At 42.8% G+C, this 24,787-nt stretch overlaps 1 protein-coding gene across 1 annotated transcript in view; it reads left to right on the top strand.

Annotated features, from left to right (window-relative positions):
• LOC138964841 (sodium/hydrogen exchanger 3-like) overlaps positions 1-24,787 on the top strand; it is a 37,670-nt gene that overhangs the window by 4,902 nt on the left and 7,981 nt on the right. The window contains exons 2-9 of the mRNA XM_070336891.1: positions 12,314-12,573; positions 14,084-14,290; positions 14,713-14,969; positions 15,943-16,160; positions 16,540-16,742; positions 17,211-17,300; positions 22,891-22,961; positions 24,085-24,303. Coding sequence (XP_070192992.1) covers positions 12,314-12,573; positions 14,084-14,290; positions 14,713-14,969; positions 15,943-16,160; positions 16,540-16,742; positions 17,211-17,300; positions 22,891-22,961; positions 24,085-24,303 — 1,525 coding nt within the window. The remainder of the gene's footprint in view (positions 1-12,313; positions 12,574-14,083; positions 14,291-14,712; positions 14,970-15,942; positions 16,161-16,539; positions 16,743-17,210; positions 17,301-22,890; positions 22,962-24,084; positions 24,304-24,787) is intronic.

Here is a 24,787-nt window from a genome sequence, read left to right as displayed (position 1 = left end):
GTCAGGGGGCCACAAAGAAAGTCAGATTTATAAAAAAAAAGAAAACAGAGAAGTTTGAGTTGCTGACGACCGTTCCCTCTGAAAGCAAACTGCTTCGATTTCATGTTTGTCCTTGGTGTCCACCAGTTCTGGTGCATGTACTACCCTGGCCAAGTTTCCTCTCAAGACATCAAAGAGACCGCCCCAGTATACTCTACAGCCTCTGGGCGAACCACCTCTCATAGCTAAAACTGGGTCAATGACCCCTGGGAAGAAGGTCAGTGTCTATAAAATTTTACTCCTAGGCCTGCGGCCAGGGGGGGGGGGAGAGTATACCGGTACCATTTGAGAATCAGACCAAATGAGAATTGAACCATTTGAGAACATCCTTTTTTTTCAATCACTACATCGAAGGCCTGCGGCCCGGGGTTCACATGGGTTGGTTTGTTTGTTTGTTTCAAACCCACACCCATATACACACATTTCCCATTTAAACCATTTGTCGGCCCCCTGTCGATATTTATCGACTAAGTTCCTTGTCTCCCATACAGAGAGAAACGCTGAAGGCGCTAGTTTCCGGCCTATTTGACGACATGGGCAGTGGGTGATCTTGACCATACAACCCTTCCCCTTTTCCTCCACCACTCCCTTACAGCTCAGGTGTACGGACTGACACGGAAAGGTGTCCTGTGCAAAGGGATGCAAGTGTGACCGTGACATTTTCAAACACGCGACGACCTCCTTGTCACGGGCGGATGTGAAGGCCCCAGACAGTTTGTCCGGTAAATGCAACCCCCCCCCCCCCCCCCCCACTGAAAAAATAAGACAAAACTCAAGAAGCAGAAAGCCATCTGTCGCTGTCAGCATCAAAAGACTCAAGATCCAGATCCTGACAAGCTGTACTGTCTCCGGCCGCTGCCTTTGTTCACACATGTATGTACAATCTTTCAAAGCCTTTGTTTTGCAAACTAAAGGATTTTTAGTCGGCTGTCCTCGTCAAGTGTTAGCCACTCAGCTGCGTGGATTGTACCTTTCCGACAAACAAGACAAGAAAAGGAAAAGACTCTAAATCAACAGTATTTAAGCTATGAAAGCATCGTTTAAGTACCCTTTTTACGACGGTCAGAGCAAGAGTTCGACAGCAAACAACTGAACTGTAGACAAGGCCTAGCTTACAAACAGCCCAGCCCAGGGGGAAATCGGTTAAATGGTTTCTTTCAAACCCGTATGTGACGTACAGTTCACCTACGTGTGTGACTGACGTCGTTGTCAAGGCCCGTCGCTGGTAGGAGTTTGTTTGCCTTCCGTTTCACCGCTAAAACCAAGGACATGTATATATTTGGAGTCATTTGAAACTATTTGACTTTGATTTGTTTTTGACAGAAAATAAACTTGAAAGTTCAATTCGGTTTGAAGTCAGTAAAGTAATTTATTTCAACTAAACCAAGTTGAACCGCCACGTAAGTAAATAAGCATTGCAATATGCATATTACCAGTTGGCCTGCATTTGCATATTTTGAATCAGGAACGTTTTCTTCGTGATATTTTTTTTATAGAATGCCTAAGTAAGCATCGCAATACTGCCGCTTCGTTATCAGTCGATTTTGTGCCTGAAACGATGCAGTTGTGTGTGTCATTGTTATTGCTTTGACCGTTTTGCGCTGCGTAATTCATTGTTCAATGTCATCAATAGAGCCAGTTTTGCAATGGAGAAAAGATATTTTTTCCTGACTGACAATTGCGTGGTATGTCCTCTCCGGCCTCGAAACATATTAAGGTGATACGCTATCATATATATTTTCTTCGTTCATATCTTCGTTTAGAAGTTACTGTTTTATACCAGTTGTCCCTGGTGTGTAGTGTGTCACTACTTTGTTTTATTTTTATTTTATTCTTTTAATCAGTGAGGCGTTTTTGCCAGAGAATTTGACACAAGGTAGGTTCATGCACTTATAGTATTGCATTGTTGGGTTCGTTATAGTCTTTGAATTACTTTTGCAACATGGACCGTGATGGATTTACTCATGTACTCATCTCCTTTATCTTTTTTTCGTGATTAAAAATCACAAAGTCGACGTTTAACCGGCACGGTTGGCCTAGTGGTAAGGCGTCCGCCCCGTGATCGGGAGGTCGTGGGGGTTCGAACCCCGGCCGGGTCATATATAAGACCTTAAAAAATTGACAATCTAGTGGCTGCTCCGCCTGGCGTCTGGCATTATGGGGTTAGTGCTGAGACTGGTTGGTCCGGTGTCAGAATAATGTGACTGGGTGAGCCATGAAGCCTGTGCTGCGACTTCTGTCTTGTGTGTGGCGCACGTTATATGTCAAAGCAGCACCGCCCTGATGTTTACGTTCAACAGAAACAGGAAGGGTGTTTAAATTGGTTGGTCTGGCCCTGCTGGACTTCATGAAGTGAAGCCTGTTCTTGGCTGGGGGAAGTCGACTACAGCAAATTATACTTCGCGAAGCTGGCCACACGAAGCTTTTGCACTGAGTTTTCGGTTTGAAGACTTTGCGAAGTCGACTTTGTGCTCCATTAAGGACCGCCTTTAAAAGGAAGCACACTGCAGCGTGCAGTCTGCTCAAACATGACAGCATTTTCCCCGATGTGTCTTGTTTATATGCACGTTGTCAACCGTCATCGAGGTACCTGGAACCGTTTTTCGTTGTTTGCTCAGGACAAATAGACTTTGATTCCGCTCAATACGCCCTTCCTTCCAGACCTGACGGCAGAAGATGTAGCAGCGTTTAGCAGATCAATTTTTGCAATTGAGCACGGTACAGGGGCCCTATAATTTTCTTTCCCTGAAACATGCAGCCGTGTTGCTTGACCTTGCGAGTTCGGTGTGAGTCCCCTGAGGGCTCAGAACCTGAGTCTCAAACTCGCCACCAGCCTGCATCTATAGTGACGCACGCGGTGCCTAGTTCCAGTGAACTTCATAATGTCATTCGGATTAGGAGGAAGAGACATGCTGTTTTAGTTTACGCTCCAGACTGTTTTGTGCTGTCGCTGCACTGAGATTTTAAACTGGCGGGAAGAAAATTGTGTCTGTGGACGTCGGAAACAATATTTACAATGGCTGTTTATGTGTGTAAGTAACTGTATCAGTGTATGTAGTAATGTACGAATGTAAATGAAACTAATTATTGAATTCGGCTATTAAGTGTTCGAGTCCCGTGTTGGTAATTAATCATACGAGAACAGACAAGAACACGTCTGGTCACACAATTGGGTCAAACAGACAATCAGAAACCTTTCAGAAATAACGAGATGTTCTGGCAACCTCTGTGGCTTTGCGCTGTCTTTTCCTTGTTCTTTGTAATCGATATTATTCGATGATCTTTGTTCTTACTTTAACTTAGTGGTGCTAATGGATTATACACTGTCTGCAATCTTTGTCTTTCAGTCCACACACAACACCCCGCGTACAGGCGGTAAAGATAGAAAGCAAAACATCCTTTCACATATATATAATATGTGTATATTACCCATTACTTGCCCCTGGCCTACTGTGCCTTGTCTAAGAAAAGCACCCGTAGAATTCTTACTGTTGTGAAGCAAGGCAAGACAAGTTTCTTATCGATAGTCTCGGTTCGAGAACATAAACAAAACAAGTCGCGTAAGGCGAAATTACTACATTAGTCAAGCTGTGGAACTCACAGAATGAAACTGAACGCACTGCATTTTTTCACAATGACCGTAGTCCGCCCCTCGTGCAAAAGGCAGTGAAATTAACGAGCCTGTTTAGCGCGGAAGTGGTTGCGCTGTGCTGCATAGCACGCTTTTCTGTACCTCTCTTCGTTTTAACTTTCTGAGCGTGTTTTTAATCCAAACATATCATATCTATATGTTTTTGGAATCAGGAACCAACAAGGAATAAGATGAAATTGTTTTTAAATCGATTTCGGACATTTTATTTTAATCATAACTTTTATGTTTTTAATTTTGAGAGCTTGTTTTTAATCCGAATATAACATATTTATATGTTTTTGGAATCAGAAAATGGTGAAGAATAAGATGAACGTAATTTTAGATCGTTTTATAAAAAAAATAATTTTAATTACAATTTTCCGATTTTTAATGACCAAAGTCATTAATTAATTTTTAAGCCTCCAAGCTGAAATGCAATACCAAAGTCCGGCCTTCGTCGAAGATTGCTTAGCCAGGCGAGGCGAGGAGAAGGTGGATTACGAAACGCTGTCTTTGTTTTTGCGATCAGTGACATGATACACTTCTCAAGTCTTTTCCTCAGAAGACCCACTTTCGCGGTTGACATTGCCCGAGTTGCCAGTACAGAATAGCAACAAAGTCGGGAATTTGGTTTTTGGCTCAGACGCTTAGATCACAGAATGAGGTTGTTAAACTTTCCTCGCCTATCCCAGCCGGGTTTATTTTATTAATTTCTCTCTGGACGACTGGAGCAGCTGCTTCTTTCCGGATGAGATAACCCCAGAAACTGAGATTGTGATGCCAGCACTTTTTGTTGAATCTTTGAGTTTGCAAGCAAGGAAAGGATGGGGGGGGGGGGGGTAAATGGCACAAACCATCCTTTTTTCTTTACTTTCATTTTTCCCCCTCTCTTTCTCAAAGTTTTCCGTGGTCTACATCAGTACATGTTTATTTTTCATCCGTAAATGTACGGTGATATTTTCTTCCCAGTCATTCAAAACAGCATTTACTCACAACTATAGATATATTATGGGTGGCAGAACCCACGTTTGCAGCCTGGGTATTTATTTTATACCCGTATCTACATCCGGATGTATGCATTTAGTAAATTCTGCACCTTATCGCTCGATATTCCCGCTAATATATATATATGTCAGTTCACTACTTGTCGGTTCCTGCAGTGATTGTTCGCTGAGAAAGTAATAGAGACGAAATGTTTGCCATGCCACGTTGACGGGCCTGTGATTTGTCATCCGGTCTTTGCAGATAAGCTGGGTGCATTATTTGTCAGAAGTATAGCAAGAAATCACTGGAATAGAAATCGGAGAAGTTTTTTTTAATGTCACTACAGCTTGTAGGTTGAAGACGAATTTTAAAGATTTATAAATAAACTGAAAGAATAATAACGTGGGAGAGGAAAACTAAAAGAAAACGTGAAGCATTTTTACCGAGAAAGAAACTTGAGAAGCAAGTCTGTCTCTCTCTCTCTCTCTCTCTCTCTCTCTCTCTCTCTCTCTCTCTCTCTCTCACACACACACTCACACTCGCATATCTCACGCACGCACACACACACACACACACACACACACACACGAGAGAGGTTTTTATTTGATGTATCAACTTCTTTTTTTTCTTTTTTCTTTTTTTCCCCAAGCCTCGAACACTCGACGTGCAGAACAGCCAGGGTCATTGGTGTTTTCAAACATTGGGCACAGGGCCTTCTCAGGTGCCAAAACGTCACACAGGGTGAAAGCTAGAGGGTGGGGGGTGCAGGTATGACTGGTTGCCGTTTACGTCAGAGGCAGGTGTTGCCAATTTGCCACATGCCCGATCACTGGCTTAAATGTGGGTTTTTTATTATTCCCTTTCCCCCCTTTCTTTTAGTTACCTGCCAGGGACATTCTTGACTCCTACGATACCCGCGTGTCAATACCAAAGCTCATATTATTCGATCTCAATGTCACGGGAGTGGCTTGGTCCGGTCGTGCAATTCGGGAAGTATATATAGCAATATATATATATGCAAGCGTATGTGTGTTGAGTCGATTGAATTTGTGCAACCATTCCTCCTTCGTAAGGTAGACAGAGTAGTTGGTGTTGCCTTTTTTTTCTCTCACTCACACACACACACACACACACACACACACACACACACACACACACACACACACACACACATATATATATATATATATACACTTATGCATCTCTTTCTGTATCTGTCTGTCTCTCTTTATCCCAATGACACACACACACACACACACACACACACACACACACACACACACACACACACACACTAATACACGCTACCCCAGCCTAATTAATTAGCTAATGAGTGAAATGTTGGGACAGCGGGGGTCGCGTCGTGCGCGCTGTACCGTACGCCCTGTGCGGGGAGAGAGACACCGACCCCACACGGTTGATTCTATTTTGGCGACACACTGATAATTAATCAGGTCACGACACAGTGATATTTTCCCCGGCCGAGACACTTTATCAGCTGCTGCTGTTGAACTTCAAACAAAGTTAGTATCCGTTAATGATGACAGATTTGTCCCTGATAACCAATTTTTGAGCAGGCCACATAAACAATCGATCCATAAAGGTTTACTGTCGTGTCCTTGGTAGAAAATGTTTATTCTTGTTACAAGCACCATAATAAAGAATTGCAGTCAAACAAAATAACAAAATTATGTTGCATATAAATCGGTTTATGCGCCTGTGTTTGCTTTTGCCAAAATTACTGCTGTGAGCTGTACATTTTCTTTTTTCTTTTTTCGGGAATACCAAATTCGGATGAAGATCTGTGTGGCAGTTTTCGTTTGTTTGTCATCATCCTAGCTAGAATATTGTTTGAAGGTCGCCATTGTTACTACGGTAGACGTTTGGCTGGTCCATGATGCCAGAGCGTGAAAGTCAATGACAACATTACACTGGGTTGACTACAAACCGACGTAGGTTCTCTTCACAAAAGCCTTCAGCTTTTAAGGCTTGTGCAACAAACGTAATATATATATATGCTTTAACGTGAGGGTGGAGAAAGAGCGTGCGTCATTTCAGTCACCCAGGCAAAATGGCAATACCCGGTCGACGTACGTGGGTCTTCACTTTTTCAAGTGTAAATTAGATTTTTACCACGAAAAAAAAGGGTGGGAGGAAAAAAACCCGACCCCTTCTAACACTTGCAACTTTCAAACTTTCGAACTTTTTTCTCCGGTAAATTAAAATCGCGTAGAAAATAATGTCCATAGGTCTCGACATGACGTGGTTATTGAAAGTCGTAAAGTAATTATTCGGCTTGAGGGTATGATTGTTTGAAAGTAGATTATTTTCAGCCGCTGCGTCAAGTCAGCCTCAGCCCACGAACTGCGTGTCGGATTCTAATCTCATTTTCATTTTGTTTAAATAGTTTTCCAGATGTAAAACACGGCACACTTTTTTTTAAATTTTTTTATCGCGTATCCTGAGGGAAGAGGGATTGCGCGGCAGAGCTAAGAAACTGCACGTCTGTGGATGATACAGATCAGCATATAGGGCCTAGGGTTGTGTTATGTAAACTTAGGGGTAGAGTGTGAGAGGGAGGGAGAGACAGAGAGAGAGAGACAGAGAGAGATGTGTACTTGGTAGTGGTAATATTAGTGTTCTTTTTTCACCCGTCGAGCACTCGTACTATATACATGCATACGAACAAAGATGTGCACTGTACTTTTTCATTTTTGCCTCATTTCTGTACAGTTCTGGTAATTCAGTCACAGTCACCCATCCCCCCCCCCCCCCCCCCCACAACCTTCCATCGATGTACGGATACGTAGTACCTCATTATACCGTGTGAAACAGTGCTGATTTTCTTGCAGTAACAAATCCGCCTTCCAACCGTGCACAGATACGTAATACTTCATTGTGTGTACGCTCTCGTTACATTGTTGATTATTCTTGACAGCTTACGCTAAAGAGTTAAAGATATCTCATATTTGATCGTCTTTTTTTTCGTTTTGAATTGTTTTACCCCCCCCCCCCCCCCCCCCCCCCCCCCCCCCCACACACCCTTGAAATGAAGGCTTGCCGCACGTGTATGTGCTCGTGACACCCGGCGGCTGTTGTCGCTGACGTTAGTTCGCTGCCTACGCCAGTTTCAACCCCGCCGAGGCCTGCCTCGTACACTGACCTTCCTGACTGGCTAAAGATGCTGGCAAAATGTCACTCCTTATTTTGCTTTTGACGTAGGAAGAGTCCACTGCTGCTGCAGCGGCGATTTAGTTCCGAGGGTGCGGTGTTGTTAGTCAGTTGTTCTTTCCGCCAACGAAGGTGCGACCATCTAGGGAACTGGGTGTGTGTGCGTGCTTAAGTTTAACAGATAATTGTCTTAAAGGATTAAAGTGCCGTGTAAGCGGCGATGTCAGACTCTTTCTCTCGTCTCCTTTGGGTGCATGCACGCGCAAACACGTGGACATGCAAACATCAATGTTTTTCAAAACCGCAGCAACTGAAAAATTAAACTTAAGCCTTCATTCAATAATCATAAATCCTAATCGCCAGATGTTGAGCGATAGTGACAAGAATAATAATCATGCATTCAGAACAAGAGGTACAGACTTACTATCAATGAACATAACATGTATTGTAACAGAACAGCATTGAATTAAAGGGTTAAGTGTGGCTTTACATATATATCTCAAATAGTTAGAGGAACCTGAAAACCTGAGGCTGCCTTTGAACACAAGTCGCTGGTTCCTTGCTACTTTTTACACACGTTTTTTTTAGTACTAATGTGAGCCTCGGTAATGCCGCCAGATCGCCTTGAACTGCCTCTGAAGTGTGCTATTTTGGTACCTAAGTAGGGACTAAAATGTTGACGAACAGTATGACTCCATCACTGATGACGTCGAAACCTTGAAACGAGACAGATAGTATGGGAGGAAGCTTCATGAAGAGCAATCCACCCGGTAGGGAGTGCATTGTGTCTGCTGGGAAAATCGCGGTACGCTAACGACTCCATTCCGGCTCGCGGTGGGTATCATGTGAAGCTAATGCCAGGAATAACTGCAGCAGGGTGCCTTCTCGCTGCAAGAAAGCGTGCTATTCCGGTAGCCAAGTGTTGACAAAGAGCGAGCTATATCATGATATTGGTTACTTCACGTGCAACACGCTCGTCCCTTGAGTACCATACCCAGCTACGTCAGCCGTTTTCACGAGGTTATCCTTGCAATTGTCTGTTGATGCCACACAACGAGTGAATGGTAGGCCTGAGTGATAATGATGTCTGAGGACAGCAACGTCATTGTCACAGTCTGTTTCTTTGCCTTGGGCGTGACTGTACAAGAGTAGATTGACGTAAATCATAACGTCTGCAGGTCAGTTGAGGTCAGAAACGTGACCAGTGAAAGAGGACTAGATAAGGACACCTCTGTCCAATTCAGTACTGTGGTTCTAGGTACAGTAGAACCCCATTTTAAGACTTTTCAAAGTCTGATAAAATCAGGTCATAAAAAGGAGGGAGTCTTAAAATGAGGGTATTTGTACAGAGGTCACGGTTGTGAACCAAAAATGTGAGAAAACAGGGTCTTTAAAAGAGTCTTAAATCCGGGGTGGGGGGGGGGGGGGGGGGGGGTGGGGGTCTTGAAACGGGGGTCACACTGTGTATGTATCACATTTGATAGTAGGCCAAGGGAGAGAGGAAGGCAAACAAACAAACGAGAAAAAAGTTTCCGAAGTGACCAGCACTTGTGGATCCGGCATCCAGAACAGAAGACAGAAACCAGATTACGGCCTCGAGGCTGGCTGGCTGACGTAACTGCTCGCCTTTAGTTTACGTCTCTCTCTCTCTCTCTCTCTCTCTCTCTCTCTCTCTCTCTCTCTCTCTCTCTCTCCTCCCCCCTCTCTCTCCCCCCCCCCTCTCTCTCTCTCCCCTCCTCCCCTCCCCTCTCTCTCTCCCCTCCTCTCTCTCTCTCTCTCTCTCTCTCTCTCTCTCTCTCTCTCTCTCTCTCTCTCTCTCTTATACAATTGGATGGGCAGCAGTTTAAAAGGATTGAAACGATCAATTAAGGATAGTGCGATGGCATGAGGTCAATGATTGGAAAACAAGCTATATGACACCGAGGAAAAGTCGTGTTGTTTTGAAACTTTTGAAAGTCCTGAACTGAAGCAAAGCATGCACGGCTTACGTATTTGTCAAATCGTATGCATGCCGTTGGAAGTTGTGAGAAGTATTCCTCAGAACCTGACGCTACAGTTCGTTCATGATAAAAGTGTTGATATATCATATCTCTCTCTCTCTCTCTCTCTCTCTCTCTCTCTCTCTCTCTCTCTCTCTCTCTCTCTCTCTCTCTCTCTCTCATGCTCATCGCCCACGACCAACAGCCTGGCCCAGCTGCTATTATTGGTCTTGGTCCAGTAGCTTCTGGCATCGACTCACCTTGCTGAGATTTGGGTCGGGGCAAATGTCCAGAAGTAAGTCGTATTGGGAGTGACATTGATGCTCGCCTACTTAGGAAGTCCTGCAATGGTAGGTAATGTTACTCGTAAGCCTACTGTTTCAAGGTCAGACTGAGAGAGAGAGAGAGAGAGAGAGAGAGAGAGAGAGAGAGAGAGAGAGAGAGAGAGAGAGAGAGAGAGAGAGAGAGAGAGAGGTCAGTTTCGACCGAAGGATCTTAGCATAAGCACAACGTTTCTCTTTGCTTTTAAATCAAGACCCGCTCTCAAACAGGCACGAGAGAGAGAGAGAGAGAGAGAGAGAGAGAGAGAGAGAGAGAGAGAGAGAGAGTATTCTGACATTTTAAGCACCAGAGAAAGAGACTTTGCATTTAACTGCCAACCACTTTCTTTTACTGCTACCGGAGCTCCCAACAGACATAGGCAATTAGGCTCTGGAGGCAGTTTTTAAAACCAAATCCGTGACTGCTAGCAATTTGCTGGTAAAGCACCCAAGCTTTTGGCGTATCTCTCTGAATTGCCGGATGACGTCGTCTTCCTGTTTACGTACACTGATATTACAGCAAGATGTCACCCGGTGTTTGTGCATGCCAAGGAGGACACTAACCGGGCAACGTCAAGGCCTCTTGCCGCGCGTTGTGTGCCAGAGACAGTGCTGCAAAAGTGTGATTAGGGCAGTCACGTCATTACCTTGTTTCCCCAGGCCCCGAGTAGAGGAGGCGGCGGCACTTTGCAGCACTCAAGAGAGAAAGCTCGGTCCCTGCTTACATTCATCATCTCTCCGCCGCCAGTGACTGTGTGTGGGAGGGAGGCAGGTTCTACGGCCACGAGCCAATTAAGAGGATGTCTTATTTGATTCATGTCCTTAAATGCCCCCCCCACCCCCCTCAGTCTCATTGTCTATCAGTCACATGAAAGGAAGCGTAGGTCATACGTCGGCCTCAGATGTTTGTTATTTATTCTTGGCAGCGGATTGATTTGTTAGGTACCATATATATATATTCGTGGTTGCAGATGAGTCTTGGACAATTTACTCTTATGCTCAGAAGAGTTAGAGACAGACATTCGCATATGATGACAGTCTGACGGAAATAATAGTGGAAAGAACAAAGATGACTTCAATCAGTAAACAGTGAGAGCAACAATAACAAGAACATATTGATTAGAGAGAAAAAAGAAGAAATGTTTCAAAATGTATGTGTTGGAAAAAGGAGTAAAACTTTTTAATTCAAGTGAAGGCTGACCTTTCATCTTCAAGAGATAGTTGTGGAACTTTGAAGAAGTGGGTGGGTACCGTTTATTTGTCATTTAATGAATAGTACTACATGTATGTATGTATCAGGGGGCAGGGAGGGGTAACCTAAAAATGCTTTACAATTACAGAAACTCAAACTACAACAGCAGAATACAGCAACTAAAGACACTAAAACTACACTCGTGTGGCAGATTCACATAGTATCCACTGCAGTTTCGAGTGTTCTTGCACCTGATCGTCAAGCATTTAGATTCAGCAGTCACTGCGCTCTCATTGTTGTCACAAAGTATAGTGTTCGCCACAAGCACTCTGAAACATACACAACAGTTGAGCAGTGTGGCACTAAACATTTAATGATAGCAACACAATGATAAAATGGGTAGTTGAGTGTGGACCCAGCATCACAGCTGTGATTGTGACAGATGTCGGTCCAAGGTGGAGGATTGTTTGCATTCACCCACACGCTCCCAGTTTTGATGAGTGTGCAGTTTTGCATACAACTGATGTTCAGTTGGGCTGCTTTGCTGTGGATTCACATATCTGTGTGGGGCAAGGGGTGATTTGTGATTAGTGTGTTTTGCATCTGTTGTTGTGTTTAGCTTCATGCTTTTTCACGTTGTGTTTTTAATTTGTTTAAAATTGTTAGTTTCACTTTTAATATGTGTTTTTGTCTCTCCTCAAAAATCAAAACATTTTGCAGTGTGTGTGTGTGTGTGTGTAACAGATGGCATGCCAGACACTTTCGTTTGTTGTTGTTGTTGTTTTTGTTGTTGTTTTTTGTGGCTTTTTTTGTGGGAGGGGGGGGGGGGGGGGTAAAAAAAAAAAAGGACATTATTTTCAATTTTCAAACGCAAAGAAAACTCAAAGACAAGAAAAGAAAAAAAAACCATGCTGCACCAAATCCCGCAAGGAAGGCCTAAAGATGAAACTTTACAAAATGATATTTACGTTACCCCTTTTCTCTGTGTGTGTTTCAGGTTTTCATTTGTACGACCGCCTGTCTTCCATCCTGCCCGAGTCGTGCCTGCTGATTGTGATGGGGATTGTGGTGGGGGGTATCCTCCACTACACCCACACCGCCAACACCTCCCAGTATGTTCTGGACGCCAACACTTTCTTCCTTTTCCTCCTCCCCCCTATCATCTATGATGCAGGGTACCACATGCCGCTGCGTGCCTTCTTCAACAACCTCGGCACCATCCTGCTGCTGGCCGTTGTCAACACTCTGTGGAACACCGTGAGTAGCTTGCTTGCTTGCTTGTTTCATGGCTAGCAAGTCTGTGAGTTAGTTTGTGAGTTGGCCAAATAGCAAGTCTGTGAGTTAGTTAGTGAGTTGGCCTGATAGCAAGTCTGTGAGTTAGTTATAGTGAGTTGGCCTGATAGCAAGTCTGTGAGTTAGTTAGTAAGTTGGCCTGATAGCAAGTCTGTGAGTTAGTTTGTGAGTTGGCCTAATAGCAAGTCTGTGAGTTAGTTTGTGAGTTGGCCTAATTGCAAGTCTGTGAGTTAATTTGTGAGTTGGCCTGATAGCTTGTTCCCTGATTCTCCATATCATGATGGAGGAAGGGGTCAAAACCAAAAGAACGGCACTCAGATGGAGAGACAGACAGACATACAGATAGATACATGTAGATAGATAAACAGACAGACAGAGCGACAGATTGGATTGGATTGTTCAAATAGGCAAGAGACAAACAGACAGAGAGAGAGGGACAGAGTGTGTGTGTCTGTGTGTGCCGTGTGTGTGTGTGTACGTGCATGCGTGCATGTGTTTGTGTGTCCCTTCCATGTTAATTTAGAGTCTAAATCAATTAGGGACCTCTGTACCATCAAGCTGAGAGCTGTGGATATTTACACCCCCGGTATAGGGGTGTGTATAGGTTTCGCTCGATGTGTTTGTGTGTTTGTGTGTTTGTGTTCGCATATAGATCTCAAGAATGAACGGACCGATCGTCACCAAACTTGGTGAACAGGTTCTATACATTCCTGAGACGGTCCTTACAAAAATTGGGACCAGTCAAACACACGGTTAGGGAGTTATTGATGGATTAAGATTCTACAAGGACTTATAGAGAAACATATTCATGGTCAAAGGGAAATAACCTTCTCAGTTGGTGGCAGTGAGAATGGGTGCAGTGAGAATGGTTATTTCCCTTTGACCAACGGGGGTGTTTTTCCTACCTCGAAGGAATTTCTTGTTTTGTCAGTTTTCCACAACGTCCTTGGGAGAGGTGTTTTATTTTGAGAGGGTGCAATAATTAGTGCCTACTTGGACCGTTCTTTTTTTGTAGGCGTATGTTGAAAGGTAGTTTGTGGAATAGGCGAAACATAGTTAGCAGAGGGGTTGTCAGTTCAAAGGGCAGGGTCTAGATTAGAATCTGTGTTTGTTGGCACGTTTTGTGTGAGTGTTGATAGAAGCAGGTTTGCCTGTTTTGAGTTGGATTTTTTATGTTTACATGTTCATCGAAGTAGGATAGTTTTTTCGGTGTCACTGTGTGTGTGTCTGTGTGTGTGTGTGTGTGTGTGTGTGTGTGTGTGTGTGTGTGTGTGTGTGGATGCATGCGTGTGTGTGTTTGCATGCGCGCAAATGTCTTTCTGTCAAGTAAGAGAATGTGTATGTATTCCTGTGGAAGCATGTACATGTACACACATGCACTGCGCTCCCATGGTTTAGTAGTTAGCAGCAACTGCTCTTTGCTACTCTTCATATCACATCTCAATCCCAACTTCATCACCAAATATTTGTTCAGGTTGCAATCGGCCTGTCCCTTTGGGCTGTGAGCTACCTCGGGTGGATCTCCGCAAAGATTTCCATCCTGCACTGCCTCATGTTCAGTGCCCTCATCTCTGCAGTGGATCCTGTGGCTGTTCTTGCAGTGTTTGAAGACGTTCATGTCAATGAGATGCTCTACATCATCGTCTTTGGAGAGTCTTTGCTAAATGATGGAGTCACTGTGGTGAGTGCCTTTGACATTATTTTTCAAATTGTTTACGATTTGTAGAGAAAGAGTTAGGGACAAGGACAAGACAATGGTTTATTTCCTTATAGGCCATTGGCCCCTGGGAGAGAATAAGAATGGGACATGAGAGTTGCAACATTCCTTTTTTTATCAGTGAAAATATGGCTCTTTGCCTTGCACTTTTTGTGGATTCCATGGTCAAAAATCTGTTGTGTTCCTCGCAACAAGTGATACAATTTTCAAAATTTGTCAAGAGGGTAAAATCTGCATACATCATGCACCAACGAACTACAACTGCCCAACCTTTGTAATTTTATAAGCAGGACCATCGTGCATGTTTTTTTGGATTGATGAATACATTTCAGATCTTCCTACTTTCAGATGTTCAAACAGTAATGCATGTTTCATGTTTATTTTAGGTATTGTATCACATGATGGAGGGTTACACAGAAATCGGGGAGGCCAACATTCAAGCTGTGGACTATGCAGCCGGCATCGGCTCTTTCTTCATCATTGCTATGGGTGGCACGCTGATAGGTGTGATCTATGGGCTGATTGGCGGCTTCATCACCAAGTACACGGACCATGTCCGCATCATTGAGCCTCTCTTTGTCTTCACTCTGGGCTACCTGGCCTACCTGACTGCTGAGATGATGCATCTTTCTGGAATCTTGGCGTAAGTGCTTATTTTGGTTTTGCTTTGTTTGTGTTTTCTGTTTACTAGTTACTGCTTGACATTAAGGAAAGAAGTTTTACTTTAACTTTGACTCACTTCAACTTCTTTCTGAAAATATGTGCTGGTCATAGCATGCTTCAGATTTTCGACCCTTTTCAGTGTTGATGTAATCATCTGCTAGTTTCCATACAGAATGAACAAGAATGTGAACTTGACTGAATTTCAACGACTAAAATATTTTCTACTGGATCTGTACCGACGCGAAATTACAGAGTGAATCGAACTGGTAGGACAAATAACGCTATTGTGAAAGTCTATCAGAACTTCCAAAAGTCATAGTTTTTGGACCCTCTAAAGTTGCGCTGAGAGGGTCCAGGAAGTTCGATTAAATTGGAATTTTTACTGCATGAAGATGACAAATTACAGCAAAGATATGGGTTGATAGCTGGCAAAGTTAATGTATGAGAGGTTATTTTTAGAAACATTACAAGCATAAATGTGCAATTAAACTGCATTGCCTTTGGGTCTTAACACAAATTTTGGTAAGAGCCGACATAAATGTGTGATGACACTTCATAGCCTTATGGCAATTATTAACCCAGTTTTATATTAGAAATTGATGTGCAATATCTTCGGCTTTAATTAGTTTTAAACAGAAATAGAGAAAGAATTAAAGAATTATGTATTGTTTTTGTCAAGTGAGAGTATTTAGTGTTACAGTGGAACCACTTTTTTAAGACCCCCAATTTAAGACTCCCCTCTTTCAAGATGTTGTACGATTTTCTGTTCATAACAGCTGTAAATTAACCTCCATTTTGAAAAAAAAACAACTCCCCCTCCCCCTCCGCCTCACAAGACCTTATTTTCTCGGATTTTTCAGGTCTTAAAAGGGTGGTTCCACTTAACACTGTCTTACCAGAAACCCTCAAACTCCGGAACTCCCCTCAAACGTTAAGATGTGTGTCTCTTTCAGGCTGACCTTTGGTGGCATCACAATGCGGCACTATGTGGAGGCCAACATGAATGAGAAGTCGGTGACCACAACCAAATACACGCTCAAGATGATGGCCAACATCAGTGAGACGGTCATCTTCATGTTCCTGGGTCTCTCCACCATCACCGACACACTCGACTGGCAGTGGGACTTCATCTTTTTCTCCATCCTCTTCTGCATCGTTTATCGTGTTGTGGGTAAGTAGGCAGACCTGTGTGTTAGTGTGTGTGGGTGGGTGGGTAGGTCGGTGTGTATGTGTGTGTATTTCTGTGGCAAATATGCATGTGGTAAGTGCTGTGCTGCGATATGTGTGTGTGTGTGCTGTGATGCAGTGTGTGTGTGTGTGCTGTGCTGCAGTGTGTGTGTGTGTGTGTGTGTGTGTGTTTTATGGGGGATTTGTGTGTGTGTGTGTTTTATGGGGGATTTGTGTCTGTGTGTGTGTGTGTGTTTTATGGGGGATTTGTGTCTGTCTGTGTGTTAGGTCATTGCTGCTTCAAACAAGAAGAAGGAAATCTTATTTTCAAATCCGAAAATCTTTGACAGATGGTTTCAAATTATCATTTTTCTGCATTGCAGGAATCGTGTGCCTTTCTTTCCTGACCAATCGGAGACGAGTGATCCGGCTGAGCGGCATCGACCAGTTCATCATGTCTTATGGCGGTTTGCGTGGTGGCATTGCTTTCTGTCTCTCCCTGCTCATCGACGAAAAGCTGGTGCAGGAGAAAAACATGTTCGTCACCACTACCATCATTGTCGTCTTCTTCACAGTTTTTATTCAGGTAAGCTTTCAAGTTATCAAGTTTTGTTTGCTCATTTTGCTATGGGTTAATTCATACTTTGTTTTTGCATGCAAAAATAATCTGTATTCATGAGCAAAAGTACAAAATTTTCTATGATATATAGACCGATAGTTTCACTTCTTCATGATATTGTAAGGTATGATCTTAAAACATCACCAGCAGTAGCTGTAAACAGGATCCAGGATATAGGCAAAAAGAAGATTGCTTAGAAAAGTACAAATCCTCAGATAGTGCACATGCCGATCTTACTGTCTTTGTCCCAGAATTTGTTTTATCAAAATGAAATATTATGTGTGGTACATCTTTTTCCAAACAACACAATAGAGCACAAAGGCAAGACATGTGGATAAGAACAATTTCTTTGTTTTACAAATACTTCCTTAAGTTTACCAATAAAATTGTTCTTTCTTGAATCATGCATTGAAAACAAGTTTTGACTGTTGGCAGGGAATTACCATTAAGCCTGTTGTGAATGCACTGAAAGTGAAGAGAGCAGAGGAGAAGAATCCTACTATGAGTGAAATGCTGAACGAACGGGTGAGTCAGACGACTGTTCCACAGTGCTACAGCTTGCACCTTTACATGTAACAGAAAGTGCATTCACCTTATGCTTCTGACCTGGTTATTCTTGCTTGAACCGTTGTTGTTTTTCTTTAGTCTCTGGTACTTTTCTAGCTTACTTTGTTTTTGCCCTTCTTTTTGCCTTTCCTGTCTTCCTTCACCTCCCTCCTCCGAGATAGTGCATTCACCTTATGTTTTCTGACCTACTCATTCTTGCTTGAACCTTTGTTGTTGGCTCACGTAAGTGTAGCCTATGCGTTGGTAAACTTTGTCTGTCTGTGCGTGCGTGCGTGCGTATGTATGTATGTATGTATGTCTGTGGTAGAAACTTTAACATTTGAAGACGTCATATTACATTGACGTCACATTATGACGTACGAGGGTTAGACGTCACGCGATGGAATTACTGAAAGTCTCGGTGATTGTTATTTTGAGCGGGCCGAGACTATTTGGCAGTCGTGTCCATGTAAGTAGGCTACATGCAGACAGACAGATCTAGATCTAGTGTCTCGCTTTCTTGCACAGTTTCACCTATGCTCTTTCTGTGTGTGTGTGTGTGTGTGTGTGTGTGTGTGTGTACTGTGTGTGTGTATGTGTGATGGAGTGATTGAGTTTGTGTTACTGTTTGTCGATTTCTTACGTGAGCCTTGAAGGCTTCCGTTCGCCTCTTGTTTTTCTTTAGTCACTTTTCTAACATGCTTTGCTCTCTCCCTTCACCTCCCCCCTCCGCTTTCCCCCCTTCCTCTACTCTTCCTTTCTCTTCCCACTGCTGGCCTTGAGTTGACCTAGAGTTGTTTATTGTCTGTTCATCAGAGATTTACTGTCTTCTTCTCATACTTACAATGTTTCCTCTGCTTCTCCATTTCGATATGTCTCCTCCTCCGTCTGTCTCTAATATCTCTTGTATTTCTCTGTGTTGTAAGCCGTCTTCTTGAAGAAGGGCCTAGTTCCATTGAAGCTCATAAAGTCTTCCTTTAGCATGCTTGTGATGTTTGTACAGTGGAACCCCCCATTTAAGACCTCCACAAATCTGAAAAATCAGATCTTAAAAGGGAGTAAATTTACAGAGGTTACGAACAAGTCTGAAAAAACAGGGTCTTAAAAGGGGGGAAGTCTTAAATGTGGGGGTCTTATTAAAAGGGGGGTTCCACTGTATCTCTTGTGCTTCTCCGTGTTGTAAGCAGTCTTCTTGAGTAAGGGCCTAGTTCCATTGAAACCCATGAAGTCCTCCTTTAGCATGCTTCTTGTGATGTTAGTACTGTAAGGAGAAAGGCAGGTTCAGAGCATATCAAACCAGTAAGCTGTGTGTTGCTGCTTAGGTTCAAATGATGAAATATGCCCAAACTTTGGTTATATTTGGTGCTGTTTCTATGGAATAAGTAGAAAAGTGAACAACATTTTTTGTCAGATTCCTGCTATTCCTCGCATTCTTTTAGAGAATCGTGACAGAGATATCTGTGTCTGGTATCTGTCGTAACTGGTACGCAATCTTCCAACAGTAGCAGAAATGTTAAAACGGGGGCAGTATACTCACTGATCGTGCTATCCGTTCAGATAAGAGCACGATTTGCTGTTAAAGGCACAGACCTTCCTGTGTAAATCTCTACTGAATGATTCCACTCACCATCTTAAATCTGGCCACCCCCCCGCGGGTTAGGGGGAAGAATTTACCCGATGCTCCCCAGCATGTCGTAAGAGGCGACTAACGGATTCTGTTTCTCCTTTTACCCTTGTTAAGTGTTTCTTGTATAGAATATAGTCAATTTTTGTAAAGATTTTAGTCAAGCAGTATGTAAGAAATGTTAAGTCCTTTGTACTGGAAACTTGCATTCTTCCAGTAAGGTAATATATTGTACTACGTTGCAAGCCCCTGGAGCAAATTTTTGATTAGTGCTTTTGTGAACAAGAAACAATTGACAAGTGGCTCTATCCCATCTCCCCCCTTTCCCCGTCGCGATATAACCTTCGTGGTTGAAAATGACGTTAAACACCAAATAAAGAAAGAAATGTGTCCAGGCTGTGACATGGGATCAGACCATCGCTCCACTTGGACACATACCAAACACCAACAGCCTGACTGCTTCCTGTGCACAGTGGGAATTGGTTTTATGAACGAATTTCTTGAATGACACCAGTGTCAATCTGTGAAATTAATTCATACCAAAATCCTTTCACACAAGAAGTCATCAGGATGTTGATTTTTTTATATCTGTCCAAGTGGAGGGGTATTCTTACCCCATATAAAACCTGACTACACTTGAGAGATCGTGCCTTCAACTATTTGTCTCTGTTTCAAGGACATTTTTGAATAAATTGGATAACATGTGTACTTGTGTGACGGGGAGACTACCGTCGCCCTTCGCAGCAGACTCTGCAGAGTTGTTCGCCTTAGAAGTTGCGAGCTATTTATAGCTCGCAAGGCAACACCTGTGGACTGTAGAGTTCTGTTTGTGATGGGGTCTGGCGGCTTTTGTCTCTCTGTATGTTCATGGATTCCTTTGCGAATGCATAACAGTTTTTATAGGGCTTAGAAATACGCTCTAAAATTCTCAATCCTGTTTGATTGGACTTCACCTTCAAAGGTGATTGTGGTGTTTCGGCACTCGGTTACACTTGTATCATACTACAGTAAAACCTGCGAGCAAAGGACGCTCTTGGGGAGCCTTGCCACTGTCCTTTGTAGCAAGGTGTCCTTTCTTATGAATATGAATGCGCCAAAAAAAATTTTGCCACAGTGATGATTAAAACTGAAAGTTTTGAAGCCCGCAAGTTTTTTTGTTTTGTTTTTTTTGTTCAGAGAGAGAGAGAGAGAGAGAGAGAGAGAGAGAGAGAGAGAGAGAGAGAGAGAGAGAGAGAGAGAGAGAGAGAGAGAGAGAGAGAGAGAGAGAGAGAGAGAGAGAGAGAGAGAGAGAGAGAGAGAGAGAGAGAGAGAGAGAGAGAGAGAGAGAGAGAGAGAGAGAGAGAGAGAGAGAGAGAGAGAGAGAGAGAGAGAGAGAGAGAGAGAGAGAGAGAGAGAGAGAGAGAGAGAGAGAGAGAGAGAGAGAGAGAGAGAGAGAGAGAGAGAGAGAGAGAGAGAGAGAGAGAGAGAGAGAGAGAGAGAGAGAGAGAGAGAGAGAGAGAGAGAGAGAGAGAGAGAGAGAGAGAGAGAGAGAGAGATGCAATCGGTGTCGATCTGGCACCCACTGACTGAGAATTTGTGTTCGATCAGCTTTTATGTTGGAAATTTGATTTTTTCCGCAATTCAGCTCATCAGCATCTTTTCGAACGGTCTTTATGACATCGACTCTCTCTTCTAAAGTCAATTTTTTTCGTTTTGGCATGATGGGACGGAGACGAAGGATGAGACGAAGATGCATCACAGTACAGAAAGTAGAAACCCGAAATGTTTGTGAGTTCACGGCATCGACCAATGAGCGTGCACCATACAAAAATCAACTTCTTTCAAGTGCTGTCATTGGCTTACAAAATAAGCTTCTCGCGCGTTCACATCGCCAGCGAGATTGTATTTGCAGAACCAAGATGGCGGACCAGCGTCTGCTAAAAGCTGACTTAGCTGTCTGCTTCAAGGGTTTGTCCGTTGTTGACAAGTAACGAACCCAATCGGGACCAAAAAAGGGTGTCCGCGTCCGCGCCTTTGAGGTGTTCGCTCTTTTAAGGTGTTTTTGAGAGTAAAATACATCCGTCCTCACTTGAATTGTCCGTTATGCAAAGGTGTCCGCCGAAATAAGGGTCCGCTAGATGCAGGTTTTACTGTAAAGCATAATAACCATGAATTGGTCAGAAACTAGGACTCTTTGTACTGACTAACCAGGCTTTATCAGTGCTGTGTAAGATTACAAAGGTAATACAAAGGAATGCCCGGAATTGCATTCTTGAATAATCTTGTCTGTTAAACTTTGAGTTTGAACTTGGTGGACATATCTACTTACCTTTAAGTGTGAGTGCGTATGAGTGTGACTGAATCTATTATTTGTATGAACACATGATGCTGCCTTTTGCTGTCTGGTCTGTGCTTAATAACAGACAAAATATGACTTTAAATACAGCAATGTGTGTGTATACTTGTGATTCATTGTGTTTGCTTTGATTTATTTCAAAAGTTTTTTTCTGTGAACATATGTACAAGGATTCACAATGAAATGTGTTGCAAAGGAAAGCAAAGTACATTGTAGCATTATTGCAGTAAATGGAAAAGTGCAGCATTTGAACCTTTTTTATATGTTTTTTAAATTGTTCTTATGCTGATTGTCCATGAGAAAATTCCTAGAGGAAATTTTGCCTGTTGTCTCTGGGGAGAATGCGCAGCGACAGTCATGCCACCCAGTGAGTGTGTGTGTGTGTGTGTTCGTGTGTGTGTGTGTGTGTCTGTCTTTCTGTGTGTGTGTGTGTGTGTGTGTGTGTGTGTGTGTGTGTGTGTGTGTGTGTGTGTGTGTGTGTGTGTGTGTGTGTGTGTGTGAGAGAGAGAGAGTTTTCTTAGAGAGGGGGGGGGGGGGGAGGGAGAGAGAGAGAAAGTCATTTCACATTCACACGGAGGAAAACTATAACAATTCAGTCAACATTTATGGCAGTCATCATCAAGAGCTGTTACATTTTTATGATCCGGATGAAAAGGACACTGTTCCCTGCTTGACAGTGACAAGAACTCATCCTGTAAATCTGCAGTTCCCTGATCCTTGAGGTCACTAAACTATAAACAGGCCTTGTCTGTCCGTCTTGAAAGTAGGTCAACAAAAATAAGCCCAGTTGCACAAGCTCCTTGAGATTAAGACAATGCAAGACTGGAAAAAACAAGATGATGAGAGTTGACTACCTGAAAGGTGTCTGAGATATTAATGGTGAAGAATGGAAGATCCTTGTGGCAGGCAAGAGGACACGATTAGTCCTGTTTGGGTTGACTGCCTGAAGGGTGTATGTGAGATATGTGTGAAGCACACTGAAGGAGGTGAAGGCATAATGTTATTATGCTAGTCATGATTCATGACAAGAAGTTACACCACTTGACCTGACTGTGAAAGATATATATATAATTTATAACAGTGATGCCTGAAGTGTTATACATCATTCAGGCTCAAGTTCACTCAGCTAGCCCGAGGGAAAATAAAAGCTATCATATATTACTTTCACAGTCTAAATGTGGCTGAAACTGTAACACTTCACCGCACACCCAACACTAGCTCCTGTCTTGTTGTCGCCAGAATTAGAAACAGAGACTTATGGGAGATTCACAGCCGTGACCCGTAGGAGTGAATGACTAAATGGGTCTATATAAAGCCAGGCTGAGTTTCCCACACAGCTCAGTCACCCCCAGTAGAGCCAACATCAACAGTCAGCTGTTGGCTTGATAATGTAGGCAGCCTTATGTATCTTCACGTGGAACAAATTTGTCAGCTGTGTCGGACTTGAACGCATTAGTGTATCTTCGTGACATTTCTTTGATTTTGGGACTGTGAAAACTTCAGTGCTGTTGCCCTCAGCTTTTTAAGCTGTTGCTTTGTCAAATAAAAAGGTGTGTGACTTGTGTGAAGTGACAACTTGTATCAAGTGTGTGTGACATTTTGCTGTGCAGTTGATTGATCATTTGATGGCTGGTATGGAGGACATCATTGGAAGAACTAGTCACAACTCTATTAAAAACAGGTAAGCAGGACTGTTTATCATATAATCAGATACTTGCTAATTTGTTTCTCACTGTTGATAGAGTTTGATGAAATTACTGTCAGCTGTATTTTTCTGTCATCATATGTGTTTTATGGTCAGTTTTTGTGAATAATTTAATTGGTTTTAAATATCTTGGAAAACGATGTTCTTCTTAGTAGGCTGTTTAAGTAATTCTTTTAATGAACAATCAAGTGTTTGTTATTGTGTTTGTTATTTTTAAGGGGGGAAAATATGAAAGAAGGAATTGTACTTTTCTCAGTAATATTCTTTTTGCCATATCCTGGATCCTGTTTACAGCTAAAATGCTTTGGTGTGTTCTAAGTTCATATTTCACAATGTCAGGAGGAAGTGAAACTGTAGATCTATATATCATAGAACATTGTGTACTGTTCTCATGAATACAGATTAATTTTGGTATAATAAAATTTCAACTTCATATGTTGTCAGTGTCTTTTTTGGGGGTCTTTTTTTTTTTTAAAGAAAAGTTACCGTAATACCAATTTACCGATTTTACATAAAAAAACAACCTGAACAGCCAGTCTCGCAATCAACTAACCTACCTTCCAAACAGCGAACACCTCCTCCACCCTCAACCTCCATTTCAACCTCCACTCCAACCCCTACCCCCCATGCCCTGCCCCCCTCTAACCCCACAAAAAGATAAAAGGAAGGAACAAAGAAACTAAAAGTAGAAACATTTTTTAAAAAAACTTTGAAAAACGGACATTTCGTTGCTTTTTCAAATAGTGAACAGCTCGCTTTTGCTCGCAGTTCAATATTTAAAAAACAACTCGTGTAAATCTGGTACGACACAGCAAGCCATGTAGTATTCTCTATTTATTTGATTTGGCTTGAGACTTTACTGAAATCCTGCACAGAGATAATACAGTTTCTATGACTTGGCTTAAGACTTCACTGATTTTCTGCATGAGAGATAAGTGACTTTATTTGATTTGGCTTGAGACTTTACTGAAATACTGCATGAGAGGTAAGTGACTTTATTTGATTTGGCTTGAGACTTTACTGAAATTCTGCATGAAGATAATACAGTTTAGTTGACTTGGCTTGAGACTTTACTGATTTTCTTGATGCTGTGTTGCAGGTTTGAACACTTCAACACCAAGTTGGTCAAGCCTCTGTTGCTTAGGAACAAGCCCCAGACGCGTGAGACATCCATCCTGGCCGTGTTTTCCAGACTGAACGTGCGCGATGCCATGAACCATATCACCTCGCACGGCACATTCCTCGGTCCTCTTGTCGTCCCTGATTCCAAACTGCCCAATGGTCTGGGTGCTCGAAAATCATCTGCATCCCTCTCTGAGTAAGTTATACTTTGAGCGTGTGGCTAGGTTTTTGTGTGGTGTATGTGTGTGTTTGTAATTGAGTGTGAAAGTGTGTTTATCTGTTTGTCCGTCTGTCTATGCCTGCCTGTCTACTTATCTTTGACTCTCTGTCTTCTTGTTTGTACATCTGTGACTTTTTGTATGTCCAGCCATTTGTCTGTGTCTGTCTGTCTGTCTGCTTGTCTGTGACTTTCTGTCTTTCTGGTTGTACATCTGTGACTTTCTGTCTGTCTTTCTCTCTCTGCCTGTCTGTGACTTTCTGTCTGTTTATCTGTCTGTCTTTCTCTCTCTGCCTGTCTGTGACTTTCTGTCTGTTTATCTGTCTGTCTTTCTCTCTCTGCCTGTCTGTGACTTTCTGTCTGTTTATCTGTCTGTCTTTCTCTCTCTGCCTGTGTGATTTTCTGTCTGTTTATCTGCCTGTCTTTCTCTCTCTGCCTGTGTGATTTTCTGTCTGTTTATCTA

This window comes from Littorina saxatilis, linkage group LG1, assembly GCF_037325665.1.
Source record: "Littorina saxatilis isolate snail1 linkage group LG1, US_GU_Lsax_2.0, whole genome shotgun sequence".
Lineage (NCBI taxonomy): Eukaryota > Metazoa > Mollusca > Gastropoda > Littorinimorpha > Littorinidae > Littorina > Littorina saxatilis.
This window is presented reverse-complemented; position numbering and strand designations above follow the sequence as displayed.